The sequence below is a fragment of the Erythrolamprus reginae genome, chromosome 1 (assembly GCF_031021105.1).
Source record: "Erythrolamprus reginae isolate rEryReg1 chromosome 1, rEryReg1.hap1, whole genome shotgun sequence".
Lineage (NCBI taxonomy): Eukaryota > Metazoa > Chordata > Lepidosauria > Squamata > Dipsadidae > Erythrolamprus > Erythrolamprus reginae.
In genome coordinates this window covers 201,317,374-201,334,375 of record NC_091950.1, presented here as the reverse complement: position 1 = coordinate 201,334,375, position 17,002 = coordinate 201,317,374, and the positions used below count along the sequence as shown (strand labels likewise).

Here is a 17,002-nt window from a genome sequence, read left to right as displayed (position 1 = left end):
TTATATACGGCCCTTACTGACCTCTTAGGAACCTGGAGAGGTCAATCGTGGATAGTCTAAGGGAAAAATGTTGGGGGTTAGGGGTTGACACTACTGAATCCGGTAATGAGTTTCACACTTCAACAACTCGATTGCTAAAGTCATATTTTTTACAGTCAGGTTTGGAGCGGTTAACATTAAGTTTGAATCTGTTGCGTGCTCTTGTGTTGTTGCGGTTGAAGTAGTCATTGACAGGCAGGACGTTGCAGCATATGATCTTGTGGGCAATACTTAGATCGTGTTTTAGGCGTCATAGTTCTAAGCTTTCTAGACCCAGGATTGTTAGTCTACTTTCGTAGGGTATTCTGTTTTGAGTGGAGGAGTGTTATGCAAAATTCCAGAAAGAACTGGGACCTAGCTTCTGGATTACTGTAATTGAGATGAATAGAGAAGAATTTGAATCATCTTTCTCACCTTGATGTTTCCTCATAGAATTGATTTCAGTCTTCATGTTTTCATCAGAAAAGCCCTGCACACGAAAAGGGCATCTTGGAGATGCAGGAACAGAAGATGGGCAAAGCTTAGGATGATTGCATCTATGAAGGAGGATGCTTCCTTTCAGAAGGTAAAGTTTGTTCTAAAGAATGTTTTAGCATCTCATTGTCATTTCGTTTTCCAACAGTCTAAATCACTGGATATTTTTTCTGCACCAGCCTGCCCAGCATCCCTGTCCTAATGTTCCTTTTTATTTATATTCATTTCATGTATTAAAAACATGTTTATACTTAACTGTTTAAAAAAAGAAAGAAAGAAAGAAAGAGAGAGAGAGAGAGAGAGGAAGAAAGAGACAGAAAGAAAGAAAGAAAGAGAGAGAGAGAGAGAGGAAGAGACAGAAAGAGAGAGAGAGAGAGAGGGAAAGAAAGAGACAGAAAGAAAGAGAGAGAGAGAGGAAGAAAGAGACAGAAAGAAAGAAAGAAAGTGAGAGAGAGAGAGAGAGGAAGAGACAGAAAGAAAGAGAGAGAGAGAGGGGGGGAAGAAAGAGACAGAAAGAAAGAGAGAGAGAGAGAGGAAGAAAGAGACAGACAGAAAGAAAGAAAGAAAGAAAGAGAGAGAGAGAGAGAGAGAGGAAGAGACAGAAAGAAAGAGAGAGAGAGGAAGAAAGAGACAGAAAGAAAGAGAGAGAGAGAGAGAGGAAGAGACAGAAAGAAAGAGAGAGGAAGAAAGAGACAGAAAGAAAGAGAGAGAGAGAGGAAGAAAGAGACAGAAAGAGAGAGAGAGAGAGAAGGAGAGAGTGAAAGAGGGAGAGAGAGAGAAAGAAAGAAAGAAGGGAAGGAAGGAAGGAAAAATTTGAGAGAAGAAGAGTGTAACTTCTCCTGATTCGATTGTTCACCATCAGTCACACGATTCCTTGCCAGAGACTGGATGATTATTAGGCTGAAGAAGCTGAAAGGGGGCAGGAAAAGAACTGGAGGCGGCATTCTTCCTATTTAAAGCTGCATCACTTGAGGGGGGAAAAGTGTTTGCAGGCTGCGCAAGAGCCAGAGCTGGTTAAAAAGAAAAGGCAAGCAAGAGAGGAGCTTGCAGACTTTCCGTGTGTCCTGTGGGAGTGCTAAAAGAAAAGAGCTGGCTTTATGATGTCCATATGATCTTCTTTTGTACACTTTTTGTTTTGCACTTTTCCTCCAAGGAGGATATACATGTCTAATATTTAGACATGATGGCTATCTGGACCCAAAGAAGAACGTTTGTCATTCTTATTGCTTTTCTAGGACATTTGGGGACGATACGAACACAAGAAGAGGACGAGTTTGAAGGGGGTGAGTTTCTCTTTAGTGTGCCGAGTGTCACTTTTGTGCTTGGAAGCTTTGAAATAACAGTGGACTTGGGAGTGCAAGATGCCCTCTGTATTTTTGTGTGGGTGTTCTGTGAACTAGGAGATTGATAGGAAGCTGAAAAAGTCAGTTAATGGGAAATGGATTTCCAAAGCTAAAGTTTTTTCTCCCCCCTCCTGCCATCTGCATGGTGGACAAGGAAGAGAGGAAGAACAATGGGAGGAAAAAATCCACCGAGCTCTTAGGGATAAATGCAGTTGTCTGCCTTTATTTCTGTGTAAGACGTTTTTGAAAAAAGAAGTCTTATTACTGTTTGTAATAAGTTTGCAGTTGTGATGAAACAGAAATGCAGCTCTTGGAGACAAGCCTAAACTTTCTGAACAGAGGGAGAGGGAGAGAAGTAAACACAAGGGATTGGAAGGGTGGAGTCCTTTTGCACTGCCTAAGCTACATCTGTTTTATTCAATTCTTTGTTAGCGAGAATTGCACAGAACTTTTCTTTTTTCAGTTCTCTTTCCTCCACGTTGCTTCTCTGACTTTCTCCCTGCATTTCTTTGCTTCTTGGAGATAACCATTCCCCCCTTTTCCTAAGTGGCTCCTCTTGATGAAATCCAGACTTTGTGACACAGTGTTCTCTCACCCTTCTGGCTGGGCTATCAGCACCCTGCATTTTGCTCCCTGGTGCTTGAGGACAGGAAGTCTAGTCAGGAAGCATAGTATTTGTCTTCGTGGCACGGCGATGGATTCCATTTAGCCAGCATGTTGGCTTCCAGATCGTATCGGTTCAAGGTTAACGTTGGGAGGATTCCTAAACGGCTTTCTGTGACACTCACTTGGATTCAGCTGTTCCGAATTTGTTCTGGCTAGGTTAGAAACTCAATCAGGGGAACTGTGGAAAGGACGAGGATTTTATTTGGCTTATCTGCATTTGCTGAAACGCTACACTGATTTATAAGAAATTGGAGTGGTGGATGAAGTTTGCCTGTGTTTGTGTGCATGTGTGTGTGTGTGTGTGTGTGTGTATATATGAATGTGTATCTGCAGATTGTTGGACTCTATTACTAAAATGGCATGGATACTTGGGCAGGAGACATTGCATACTCAACGTTTTGGATGGGCAATCAAATATGGACAAGATCAAAAGCTTCCCCCCCTACCCTGCTGGAAATCCAATAGAGATAAGGATGTTACTGTGCTGTACACTGTACAAGGAGACCTCTAGAGGGTGCCCTTTATGTAATCAGAGCAGGCTAATGTCAGATTTGTGTGGGATATGGTTCAGAGAGACAGATTTATAATGGAAAGACAAGGCCACTACCCAAATTCACAGCCCAGTCCTATGCAGCCTTCCCTTGAAATGTATGCATTAATGGGATTTGCAGGGCAATCCTTAGGAAGCACTAAATTCCATTGATTTAATGGGGATTATTTATTCCAAGTGTGAATCAAATCAGCCTGTTCATCCACACTGTTAAAAGACAGTCAAACATGACAGTGGAACTTTAAGATTTTTTAACTGCCAAAGAAATTAAAAGGCATGCCCTGAACAAGCTGTTTAAGTGGGGTTAGGTTAGTACACGCTATTTGTTTTGTTTATGTACAGCCTGGGGGTACGCCAGTGATCTTGTGTTGGGCAACACATTTTCCACTATATGTCATATGCAGAGAGATTTTCATTAAACAGTCAGGAGGCCAAAATATGAATTATTTGTACTAGGGCTGAAACGTTTAAATGTTGTCTCGTGCAATAATGCGATTAAGCTCTTGCATTTTTGAGGGCTGCCAGCCTTCTAAAATCAGAACCTAACTCAGCCCAGCTGTAACCTTGTTTTTTGTGGAAAGTTACCAGCTTGTTTCATGGTAAGGATTATCTGATGTCATGATCTCTCATTCAGAAACAACGTGTCTTCGTAAGGCCAAATAATGCTGTACATTGTATTTCATATAGGATTACCCCTAGGCCAGAGAATGCTAAAGCTACTGAAAACCCAGCTCACAAAATCCTTCAAGTATTCCCATAACTGCCTCTATAAACCAGATGGCAATCTAGAAAGAGGGGTGCTGTTTATGACCCATCATTCAATGCCTGCTCAGGGAAAGAAAAGAGGCATGAAATCCCTTATTCTCCCAGGATCTGAGGTCCTCATTTCCAGCTGGGTGGACATTACTATCCTTTAGTTATTGCTTAGGCTTATGACTCACTACTTGCATACATTTAGTGAACTTGTGAACCTCCATAAATTGTTGAACTAGAAGTATCCCTAGTCCAGCCAATCTGGTTGGTGTTCAGAGATGCTGGGTTAGCAACAGATTTCTCTCAAACATCAGTAGTGTGGGAATAGCTGGCCACTAGTGCTTTTCCTTTTTTTAAAAAAAGTTTTTATTGAGTATATAAATATTTTAAAAAAGACATTACATAGTTTATCATGTGTTTACATATATGTTATGAAAACTTATTTCTTAAGCTACAAAACAACACAAAATGACAAAACATATCCCTAACCCTCCGCCCACCCGAGCTGTAATCCAAAAAACAGTTCTTACTTTATATGTTTGTATGGCCTATAACAGCAGCGGTTAGGTTATATTTCTCTATATAAGCAATCTAATAACAGTTCAGTGCTTTTCCTTGACTGTAATGTTCAAAGTGTGGCTGGAGGCCTTTCCCCCCTTTTAAAGAGGACCTCTGATCTTTTTCCCCCAACGTAGAAGTAATTGAATCTTACCTAACCATCTTCTCCTTCCGCCTGTTTTACCTATAGTTTACAGTGCTTTAGATTATTCTTTCTTCCTAGTTTTGAAAGTTTTGGCCCGCTGCGTCCTTTTAAAAAGCTGAATCCAAAGCTGTGGGAGTTACCCTCAGTGGAAAATATTTGACTTATTTTATGAACTGTTAAGGCAAATATTGACCAATTTTCTGGACAGATATGGACTATTATACTTCATTGATGTTATGAACAAAACTTTAACTTTGCATTCATTCAAAATGTGATGGATTTATTAAAAGAAATGAAACTAGTATTTATTTATTAATTTTATGTGCCAGTTTCTGCATATCAAGGGACCTCTGATATAGAATCAGTAAAATAAGGCAGCCATCAAAATTAAGGGGAATGAGAAGAATAACTAGGCACCCCTAAATTCTCTGCAGATGAAGAAAGAATGGTGCCTTAAAAACAGAGATGGGTTATGTACCATGTGAGGCCAAGGAGTATCTTAGGATGTGATTTGGCTATCCAATTATTCTGTACATTGGGATGAGTCATACTTTTCTTTATCCATGATTTATTAACTCAGCCAAAATGACTGTGTTTGCAGCAAATGTCAAAAAGGTGTATGTATGTGTGCTAACATGTGTGCACGTGCCCACACCCATTCCCTCCCCCATGCATGCATATGCACACAATCTCTGCACATGCACACAATCTCCACCCATCCCCATGCCTGTGTACAGGCCGCACTGAAGCCTGGACAAATGGGCAAACAAGCAAACCAGAAGTTCAGAAAAATTGACTTCTGCTTTGCCCCAAACAGCCGGTTTTCACATTCCAGGGCTTCAGGAAGGTGAAGGCTGAAAGTCAGGTGTCTAGTGCATGCATGCATGCTGGACATGACATAGGGCAATGCCTTGTGTGCCCTCCAATATGGCCCCGTGTACCACCTGTGGCACATGTGCCATATGTTCGCCATCACATATGGCACATGTGCCACAGGTGGAGGAGCTGAAGAACATTGTTGATACTTCTTGCAGAAGTTTCTTGCGGGATCAACCCAGGTTCCTCTAGCCCAGGTTGTCAAACTTGCGTTGTCACAGCACTGTCACATGACTTTTCCCCCTTCGCTAAACTGGGCATGGATGTGGCCAGTGCATGATGCATTGGGGCCACAAGCCACGAGTTTGACCCCCTTGCTCTAGCCACTTTGAAATACAATCTAAAGATACACAATCTAGAGATGCCTTCATTTTAAGATTTTTGTATCTTTCTTTAGAGTGCCAGTTTGGTCTATTGATTAAGGTATCAGGCTATAAACTAGGAGATGAGTTCTAGGCCTGCCTTAGACAAGAAAGCCAGCTGGGAGACCTTGGGCCAGTTTCTTTTTCTCAGCCCTAGGAAGGAGACAATGACAAATCATTTCTGAAAAACCTTGCCAAGAAAACTACAAGGACTTGTTATGGCAGTCCTCAAGAATCAGACACAATTACATGGAAGGGGAATTTTTCCCCCCTTTAGCCATGGCAGAATCACTCCTGTATCCTTCCAATATGATCAGTCCCTTGTGTCTCATTATATTGCCTGGTAGAGTTAAGAGTGTAAAATCTAAAACCTTTAGAGGATATCAGGTTGCCCTTCTCTCCTTGAGCCTATGAAGGGATGCTTGTCATTATGTGAACAACAAGAGAAATTAAATTAGGTGTCAGTAATGTGAGTTTGCTGCAAAATCCTATTTGTCCTATCTCTATCAAGACTCACCTTGGTCAATGGGCTAACCTTCCACTTGGATCATTATTACAAATAATATACATTATTACCTATTAAGTGAAGATTATTTATACAACTCCACTAGCAGAAACTAGAACCAGAGGCAATTTCCACAACCATTTGGCATTTCTCTACTTTACACTGTAAGGACCAGATATATTACTCATAATTCCGCAAACCTAATTCGTTCTTCTCAGTTTTTTTAAGTAAAGGGAGTAGAATAGAGGGAGAAATATGCAAATAAAGCTAATGCGTATTCAGGCCTGAATCTAAGTTTCCTGCTTATTATTTATTAGATTTGTATGCCGCCCCTCTCCGTAGACTCATATTTTATTTCATATGATTGGGTTTCAGGTGAATGATTAACAATTGCTTTCCAGATTTTAAGCACAATAATAATTGGTCATTGAATATTTCAACTCAAGGAAATGCTAGCAAAATTGTGACATTTGATTTCGAAATAGCAACTACATAATGGCAGCCCGATAAGGAATACATAGCTAAAATATGAGCCAAGAAATAATATAGATTTCTTCATGCTTATTTACTGTAGGAGAAAACATTTTTTGTTCTAATGATGAAGTAAAAACTCAATTTGCTATAAATAAATATCTTTAACAAGAATGGAAGAAAGGTAAAAATTACCTGGCAGTCAAAGTTATACCAGTGATAATAAGCCCACATTAGAGAAAAATGCAGCCTTATTTAAAGGAATACAATAAATTACAATGAGATGCCAAGGATAGATCAAAGGAAGGCATGCCAAAAATGCCTGTAGGATATGCTATAACGAACACATTTAGAGCAAAAGAAACCCAGATGGTTCCAGTCAAGCAGATAGCGCATGTTTCATACGAATGCCAAGGAATCCATTCAAAATTATTTCCTTACTTTTCATAAACAAATGTGAACATGGTTGTATCTCTCTAGCTCCTATGCCATGAAAGTTTTCATTTCACTGCAAACCTGACAGATTGAACTTGGGAGTTCAAAAGGATCACTCAAGCTTGCACTATCAGCCCACAAGGGATCCCAAGGGCCAATTCTTGACCCAAAAAGCTCTGTTAAGCTTTGAGTTAGATCACAAAACTTCAGCATGACCTCTTTAGAACACCTCAAAACATTATCTGGAGATATACAATCATCAAGGGCAAGGGGAAGCATGTCTGTTCAGACCTAGATCCCTGCTTAATTTGGGGAACGCTGACCCAGGATATTATTCAAAGGTCAGACATAGTGCTCAGCCCCTGAAAACACACTATCATTTTAGAGATTGTGCCTTAATCTGGCAAGCCGAATTTAGCAAGGGGACCTTCCTTGCAATATTCTATGGAGAGATAGGCATTTCCCCATTTCCGGAAAATCTAAAGAGCAGAATGAGAATCTCTGAATCAAAGTTTGGATAAACAAACATCCTACATAAGTCTCTTTTTAAATTGTTTTTCCAGCCAAATGGAATGTTGGAAGGAAATTATGGGAAAGAATTTTGATTTTTTGTCTGATTATTGATTCCACGGCAAGATAACTCTCTCGGAACAAAAGGGAACAAATCTGGTATGGAGGGAGAAGCTGGCAAAAGAAAGTTCAATTTTAAAAGTGGACTGGATTAGCTGAAGGCTGAGGAGAAATCATTTCCTTAGTACATCCATATAGAGAGCAGTTGGGCAATGGCTAGAGGTACTGGTGAAAGCCTTCGCCTTTCTCCCTTTTGGTCCCTTTGGGGCACCAGGACTCCTAACAAAGACTTGTTTAAGGAGTTGGAAAGAATTCCCAAAGCCATGCTTTGCATATTTTCCTACTTTGTTTCTAAATATCCAACATGTACAGATAAAAAAACCGATGCATCCCATGTTTTTAATGAGAGAGGATCTTCCTTTCATGATTAATTGAATTGAGCTCCACAGGGTTTAAAGATTGTATTTCTCTTATGCACAATTCTGTTTTTTTGGGACTTCCATAGTCCTAAAATTGTTAAATTTTAAAAGTACTATGTTTGGGAATATTTGCTGTTAGTTACCTTTTTCATTAGATTGCTGCTTTTCCATTTCTTAATAATGTTTTCCATATTTCCATGGCTTAATAAATCTGCCAAAAGGCAACTAGTTGGTTATCTCCTTACCTGGGAAAATTCATCTCCATCCCCTAATTTAAAGCAGAGCTTATTTCCAACTGACTTAACTGAGCCCAGGAAGTTAAATGGTCTAGCCATAATTGAAATTAGACATTTTAGCACTGCTTTTTTGCTCTTTTGACTCTTTGAATGATTTAGACCACACAAGATCTGCTGCTTTCCATATAACATATAATGGCCTCTTTCTTGAAAAGAAGGGAAGCTTCTGGATGAAACTAAAACAAATGACAATTGTCAGTTCTTCTGCATTTCCCGCCCCTCAAAATATGATACCAATCTTGCATGCTTGTTACAAATAATGGGTCTCTCCCTTCTTCTCCATTCTCATTAAAGAATACAGGCATTTGATTTACAACTACTACTGAGTTTAGAAATTTGATAATTAGTCACTGCGGTTGTTAAGGAGGGACCCATGTGACCACCTCACTCAATGATTGCAAACCGAGTTCTCACATTACAATAATTAAGCAACCGTGCAGGGGCACCGCAGGGTGAGATGGGCCCATTGACATGCAGAAATGTGCTGGGGATCGGAGGCATTGGCTGGCTAGGTCTACCAAGTGCACTGACTCTCTACCCTCACCACCATGCCCAGTTCTATTGCTTTGCTCCATCCTTGCACGCAGGCTCTATTCTCATAATGGTTCGGAAGGCTCCTTCTATAAACCACACAAAGTGGAGAAGGAGCCTTCTGAATCAATATGACAACAATGGCTTTCACTAGTCCTTTTCTCCTGTGGAAGGGAAAATACCACTGGAGCTGGCATTCTGAAAGGTTCTTAACTTCAACATTTCAGAACATTTTCTCATTCATAATCCATTTCTTTTATTAGCATCTTTCATTTAATCGAAGGAGAAAATACTTGCAGAGCTGGCATTCTGAAAATCTGGAAGAATTCAGAAGCCAGGAGGGAAGTTTGCAAACAGCAATCATCTGATCACAGGGCATTTGGTAGCAACTGTGGGGCAGATTGCCAAGTGCCTCAAATGCGGCCATGTGACCAGAAGGAGGGCAGCACAATTGTTAAATGATGGTCATAGGTTCAGGACTAATGTCAATTCACCCACAGTGAATTCACCCATTTACCTCTGAGAGCAAGAAAACACTTATTTAAAAAAAAAAAACAGGAAAAAAGGAAACAAGAAAAAAAACCCCCAAAGCAAATCTCTCTCTCTCTCTTTCCTCTGGGTTTTGGAAGGATACTTTGATTCCTTACAAAGGAAGCAGAAAACAATGCTACTTTTACAGGAATTAAAGCATCTCCAAACCTTTGACACAGGATTTGTCCAGCCTTTAGCAAAGGTTTTTTCATTTGTGGAAAATCACCTTTTTATTCCACTGTGAGGACAACAAAAAAAATTACAGTAGTCATCCCCAGACCACTTCCTGAAGTGTTACAACTACTTCCCAGGATTCTCAGCCAGCATTGCTGTTAGTCATGGTGACTGGGAATCTTGGAAGTTATAATCCCAGGACACGTGGAATTTTTCTGGCTGGAAAAAGCTACAAAAGAAAAACAAAACTTAAAAGAGTTTACTTTCAGTGTAGTCACTGTTCTATTGCTATTAAAGAAAATAAATTTAAAAAATCCTTTCGAAGTTTGTTTTTGCAGTTTTGGAGATGCAACAAAATTTACATGAGTATGTAAAAACACAATGTATATAAAACATTGCACAAATACTCAAATGCCTAATAGAATTCTGTTTTTTAAAATGTCATAAAATAGCTAAAAGATGGGGTTAGGTAGCTTTTTATTTAAAAAATTAGAAGCGTTTATACCCTATTTTATTTGACACTTACAACCACAAGGATTTTGTAATGAATGGCTAAGCCAATAAAATAGCAGTCTGGAAACCTCTAATCTCCTGTCCCAGGGCCTCTGAATCCTTCCCCTCCTCTGAGGTAAAAGCTGGATAGTTTTTGCTTCTATCATCTGTCTTCTTAATCAAAATAGCTGTACTCTAAGAATCTGTTCTGACTCCTCAGAGGTTATTTTTTAGGTGTGTTTCAAGGTACCCAATCCTCTGTCCATGTGATGGCTGGAGAGTGAGGGAGAGTGACCAGGTCTTCCCAGGCAGCTTCTCCCCACTGCCCTCCCCAGAGGGGTTCGCTTCACCAAGAGCTGAGCCAACCTGGGCTGCCTGATCCCAGAAACAGGCAAATTAAATGGCAAGCAGGGGGGGGGCTGGCATTGGGCACTGGAAGAGGCGAAGGGGCACCGGCAAAACAACAAAAATGTCCCTGACATTTGTAGGAAGGTTGTGGGGGGTGTCTCCAGAGGAAGCCTAGAGTGCACACATTCCAAGAGCAGAGTCTTCCTGCAATGTAGATTCAAACCTCACCAGAGCTCTGCTTGAACATGGCGGCAAAATCGAGCTATTGATATGATCACCTCATCCCTCGCTGCAGGGCTAGGATTTGGGGGAGGGATCCTCAGAGCAACTCCCAGCCCTTGCATAAGTAAAGAAAAACTTCTCATACATGCAAGAAGTTGTTAATTGCCTCACACTCGTAAGAAGGTTTTCTTTACTACTTAAGGTTTTTCTCAGCACATAACGGCTTAGCGATGCTCGTAGTGGGGTGTAATTTGGGGGTAGCAGGTGGGACAAGGGATGGAGCAGGTGATGCATATCTTACCAAAGACTGTAGTTTCTGGAGCTTCTATGCATGTGCAGAAGGAAAAAACCCATAATTTTTTTTAAAAAATCATTTTTTAAAAAAAAGTTGGTGGCGTCCATGAATCAACACCGACCAATCTGGTTTGGTGATGTCATCGTGACATTATCAGAGGGTCGCTACCAGTTTGTGTGAACCAGTCCTAACTGAGAGGAACCCACCCTTGCTACTATTGTAATGTTTAAAGCATTGTAGAAGTTCATTGTTGAAAGCTCTGACCTTAGGGACAACAAATGGCATGACTGAAATCTTGTTTAAGGCAAAATAATGCCATCCGGAACTAGAAAAATTGGGGATGGGAGAAATAGTTAAAAGCAAACTCTATCTAAGCAGATGGAGGTAGGTTAAAAGAGTGAACTTGGTGAATAGTGTCCTAGCAATAGGAACTTAGTTATGTTAATAATTTAACATATCAATATTGTTACGTAAGACTGTACATAGCATACATTTGCATAGTTGCTGCTGATTGGCTAGTCTAGTGGTGGGAGAAATGAACTGCTGTATCATGTCATTTATCCTTGGGGGAAAAGAGGTAACAGATATCAGAACTTTGGAACTGGGTCATAAGAACCTTTTGAGGGTGCATGTTGTAACTTCAAATAGTTGCTAGGCGACCAGCTATAAGTCAATATAAAGTGTTGTAGTGTTTTCATTAAATAAGTTTAAAAGTCTGATTTTAGAAGTCACTGTTCTGAAAATCTGTCATTTTTTTCATTAATGAAAATCAGTTAGGCAGATAGATTACAAATTTTAAAAAAACCTTATTTTCTACTGTTCCCCAGAGTTTATCATCTCATCTTGTGATTTATTAGATGATTAGCTTGGATTGGTGTGGAAAAGGCCATGATAAATCTGAGTGGTTCAGATGCAATTGTGAGATTGATTATGTGCTAACAACTCAGTGTTGTCATTTATGAGCACATAGATAGATTTTCTTGCATAATCAGGTGCAATACTAGGTCATCCATCTAAAACGTAGATTTACTGATAAAGAAGAACATTTGTAGCTCAGGGTTGAAATGAGTGTTTGGTGCTCTCTGAGCTTGGTTGTGTTCTGGGAGATATTTCATTACCCAAAACTAGGTAGAATCTTCTACTTTGAGTAATGAAATGTCTGTAAGAAAACAAGAGAGCACCAAGGACTGCTCCAAACTTAAATTTGTTTCTGTTTCTCTGCTTCATGTTAGGATTTCTTCCCTATTTTGTTATCTATCTATCTATCTATCTATCTATCTATCTATCTATCTATCTATCTATCTATCTATCTATCTATCTATCTATCTATCTATCTACTGGAGACTTCTGTTGATCCATAACACGTTTATTCAATAAAAACACAACGAGCAAGCATTCTCCTGAAAGGCAACTCCCAACAAGGGCAACGGCTAACCCGTTGCCCTATTTATACCTTTTCTTAAACACGGGCTTTCTAACTGACAACCATTTAACTTTGGCGGCAACTTACATTTAGCCGCGTCTTAACCAATCAGTGAATTTCTTAAATTATTTAAACGAACACAACACTATCTATCTATCTGATCAATTTCTAGGCCACCCTTCCCCTGAGGCTTTAGCATGTCTGAACAATCCAAACAATTTTTAATTGTAAAATAAATAAATTAATTAATCCTAACACGTTCCTGATGGCATTTCGTGTCCTAGGCAAGTTGCATTAACAATTTTCTTAAATTAATCTTATAACAGTTAATTGGCTGACATTTATAAGCAGACATCTTCAGAAATGGAGGAATAAGAAAGTAAAAAAAAAGTTATAATGGTAGCCACAATGGTTGATGAAAATCCCACAGAGCTTCAATTGACAATTGCAGCCACCATTCTGACTCCTGAAGGCATCGCTAAATACAGATCAGCTGGTTTTGCAACAATGGCTTGTATTATATAAGAAAACTGTGTGGACTATCTAGAAGCTCTATTAGTCCAGAATACTGTAGCATAGGCAGTAATGGGCATGCCACAGCGTACCTATATTCCACCACTGTTCTTTGAGCTGCATTGGTTGCCAGTGGGCTTCTGAGTGAAATTCGCCATATTTGTTATCATCCACAAAGCCAAGATATGTGAACCAACTAACCAACCAGCCAATCAGCCAACCAGCCAGCCAGCCAACCAACCAACCAACCAACCAACCAACCAACCAACCAACCAACCAACCAACCAACCAACCAACCAACCAACTAACTAATTAACTAACCAACTAACACTATTTTTGAACCCACTAGTGCTCTCACTATGAAAAATAGAGGGAATATTTAAAGAAGAACAGAGGCACACATCTTCCCAAAGCATTGATACTGTTTTCATAACCATCCAAGATTGTTAAAAATGTAACATAGTAAAGGCCTCATCACTGCACAGTGATTTTTATCCAGATTTCCTTAGGCTTAGTCCAATCGCTTTTACTTCAGTTATAGAACAAAAAGCAAAACCTTTCTTTATGTTAAAAATGGCAAAGAAACTAAAACAACATTTTTTCATAAAAAATTCACATTCATGTTTTCTCTGCTCTTTTAGTTTGTGCCCAGGTGCTTAATTATGTCTGCCCTTGATCAGTGGAGTTAAATTAAATTGCATTTCAAAAGAATTTAATTCTTTTATATTTCAGTTCCATGTTTTTGTTGTTATTAAGCACCCGGCATAGCTAGTAAATCCAGGAAAAGGGGAATAAAGTTGGCAGATGAAAAACATCTGCAATTCATCTTTTAAAGACATCCATATCATATTTTACTGCAATTAAAAATAGAGGGACATTTCATTTAAAATATTTAATCTGCTGTGTTTTGATGTAGATTCACATCTTTTTCAAGTAAAAAAGGTGATATTGTTTGGTTAAACATTTATTAAATTATCAGGTGTTGCAAATCCACATGCTATAATCTTAGTTAATTATATCTTGAGGCACTTCAAATAAAAGTAAAATCTATTTTACTAAGGGCTTTAGATGATATAGATAATTAAGACGTTATAAATATACAGAAGTTTATAGTTAATGTTTACAATTGTTCTGAGGAAATAATGTTAGTTTGCATTATAATTAGACAAAATGTATTTTGATTGCATTTCTTACCAGATTGTTTTTTCTTGTTTGTTTTTCTTTTAAATTTCTTCCATTAATGTAAAATCTATAAAAGAGGCTTCTGATTATCTTCTTCATAGTTCTTGCTGAAAGTAACCGAAAGAAGCAAATTAAGTCAAAGATTAGAGAGTGAAACCACAAGCAATGCTTGCTCATCAAGCCATGGTAAAATATGATTTATGTTTTACTCTAGCCTGATATATAAATCAATAGCTCCATACTAAGTTTGACAGAGAAACATGGATCTATAAAATCAGAAGAGGGATATATCTAAAGCAGAGGTGGGTTCCACTTACCTTAACTGCTGGTTTGCATCACAATGTTTCAGAAGTGGTTTCAGCTGGAAACACAGCTGAGGAGCTGCTCAGCTGTGCTTCAGGTGAAGAAATAAAGGTTGGTATTAACATGGGGGCAGGTGGGCAGGCTTTTTTTCAAAAAGAGGATGAGGAGAAGCCATCCAAAGATTGAAAAAAAATTGCCAAAAATTCTGAAAAAAAAACATGGCGGTGCACATGGACTGGCACAGACAGAACCGGATATGTGACGCCATCTTCATGTCACCAGTGGATCGTTAACGGTTAGGGTGATGTGGTATGAACCAGGAGGAACCCACTCCTGATCTAAAACCATATTTTAGAGTTTCTTTTGTGCTTCCTTAATATTTAAACAAAATTTCTTACAAAGGGTATCTTGTAATCATGATGTAGTAGCTCTGGGAACCACAAGAAAGGTTGTGTGATTTGACAATTAAAAAAGTATGATTTGACAATTAAAATGATTTGACGATTAAAAAAGTATTGTTTGGCATTATTTTACACTGTTACATAGATACACACACACAGAAAGAGACTCAAATCTTAATTACACTTACACAGTTAATTAAACCATTTTATGGGATAGTTAAAATAGACCACAGCATTAAGTGCCTTATATAATGTTCAGAGCTAAGATTTTCTATATAACCTATGCAGAGAACATTGACCATTCCTTTATATAATGGGTTATATGACCTACCACATTGTTTTATCAATCATTGGATGCATTGAAATATCTGCAGGGAGCACCATTTGCCTGCAAGCAAGACTGGTAGGACAACAAAATAGAAAATATGAAGATGCCAAAGTACTTTAAAATTCAGACATAAAAGCATCTACCAGATAAAGCCCTAGATTTACCAATTGTGGATAAGAAAGACAAAAAATGTTGGCTAGTGGACTTTGCAGTACCTGGACAGAGCAGAACAGAAGGGAAAGAACTGGAGAAAATCACAAAATAGAAGTAGAACTGCAGAAGTTGTACTGCAAGTGGAAGTAGAATGACTGCGGCAAAAGACAGCAAAGGTAGCACTAACTGCATCTTTGGGTGCAACTTCAAAGTTTCTGGAGTATCATCTGGACACCATTGGCATTGACAAAGTCACCATCAGTCAATTTCAAAAGGCAGTTTTACTTTGAACAGCTTACATCCTAGGACAATATGTTTTATACTACCAATTATATGCCTATTCTAGATCCTTGGGAAGGACTTGATTATTGGATAAAAATGCAGTCTAAACATCTGGCTCACTGTGTCACCAACCACAATTTTTAATGGAAAACAGAAGTCAATGTTGAAGTCCTTCATAACTGAGGTTGGGGTGGTTTGTGAAAATTTAGAAGATCAAGGATATGGTGTAATGTATAGAGAAAGGACAGCAGTGCTATTCATGATGAATGGATGAAGGCCTTGAAATAACTCATGATGAATGATGATTCATAAATGCAAAACAAACAAAAAACCCTGGTCATATTAGTCAACTAATGCTTTTTTGTTTATTTTTAAAACGGTTATCCTAAGGAATATTCACAATAGTTAAGACAAATGCAGCATCTCACTAGCAGAAATTTTGAAGGATAATTTCCAGATGTTTGAAAGCTCAATTTGGCAGTAAAAAAGAAGTACTGAAGCACATTCTGGTTCCATGAAAAAAAAAAAAAAAGCAAAGTCCTGATGGAAGAAGCATGGAGCTCTGACAGACTGGCATAATTTGCAGAACATGACAAACTATGGAACATATGAAGACAGTAGGAGCCAAAAGTGTAATGTGGCTGCCCAGAAGATGTTGATTCTCAGGACTATAATTCATACTTGATCATAGAGAATTGAACACATACTGTATAATTGCAAGCTGATTTTTATTTATCCCTTTAATAAAAAAGGCAGGCTATCTGTTTTGTCAAATATTGCCATTGCCAAGCTATCCTTTGATTTAAGGCTAGACTAAATCCTACCCTTTAGGTTCTAGGAATTTTTTTATTTCCCAGAAGCATATATTTTTGTGTCTCTTTTGTCAACTCCTCACATCCCCCATGGTCATCTAATATTTCCTAAAAGCTGCATGAATGGGGATGGTTCTTTGAGCATGCAAAATTACTCTTTTTTTAAGTTTAAAAATCCCCCAGTCAAACAGCACACTCTCTTGTTGCAAAATAAAACATCATAGTATACAGTACAGATTCCAAGGCATCAAAGCTACCTCATGAATATTTATTATTCCTCATTCAAAATTGAGAGAGACAACTCAGTTCTCCCTGTGGCTCCTTTTCACTTCCCGTCTCTCAAGGATTTAAAATCTCTCAACTCCTCCCATGCAATTTTCATCTTCAGTATCGCATGCAGTATGTTCCTTGTATTGAGGTCTATAACACAGTGAAATTACTGGGAATCTCCTACTAAATGAATTTTATTGATCACAAGCCTGATAGTATACCAGAAGCTGGGAAATTTTGATTCTTAAAAAAACAATTTCTTTCCTTTACTTCATGGTCT

General features: G+C 38.7%; 1 protein-coding gene across 3 annotated transcripts in view; it reads left to right on the top strand.

The window, feature by feature from the left end:
- The first annotated feature begins 1,613 nt into the window (after positions 1 to 1,613).
- COL5A2 (collagen type V alpha 2 chain) overlaps positions 1,614 to 17,002 on the top strand; it is a 189,096-nt gene continuing 173,707 nt past the window's right edge. For all 3 annotated transcript variants that reach the window (XM_070731915.1, XM_070731914.1, XM_070731913.1), the window contains exon 1: positions 1,614 to 1,796. In XM_070731915.1, coding sequence (XP_070588016.1) covers positions 1,694 to 1,796 — 103 coding nt within the window. In that variant the 5' untranslated portion in view covers positions 1,614 to 1,693. The remainder of the gene's footprint in view (positions 1,797 to 17,002) is intronic.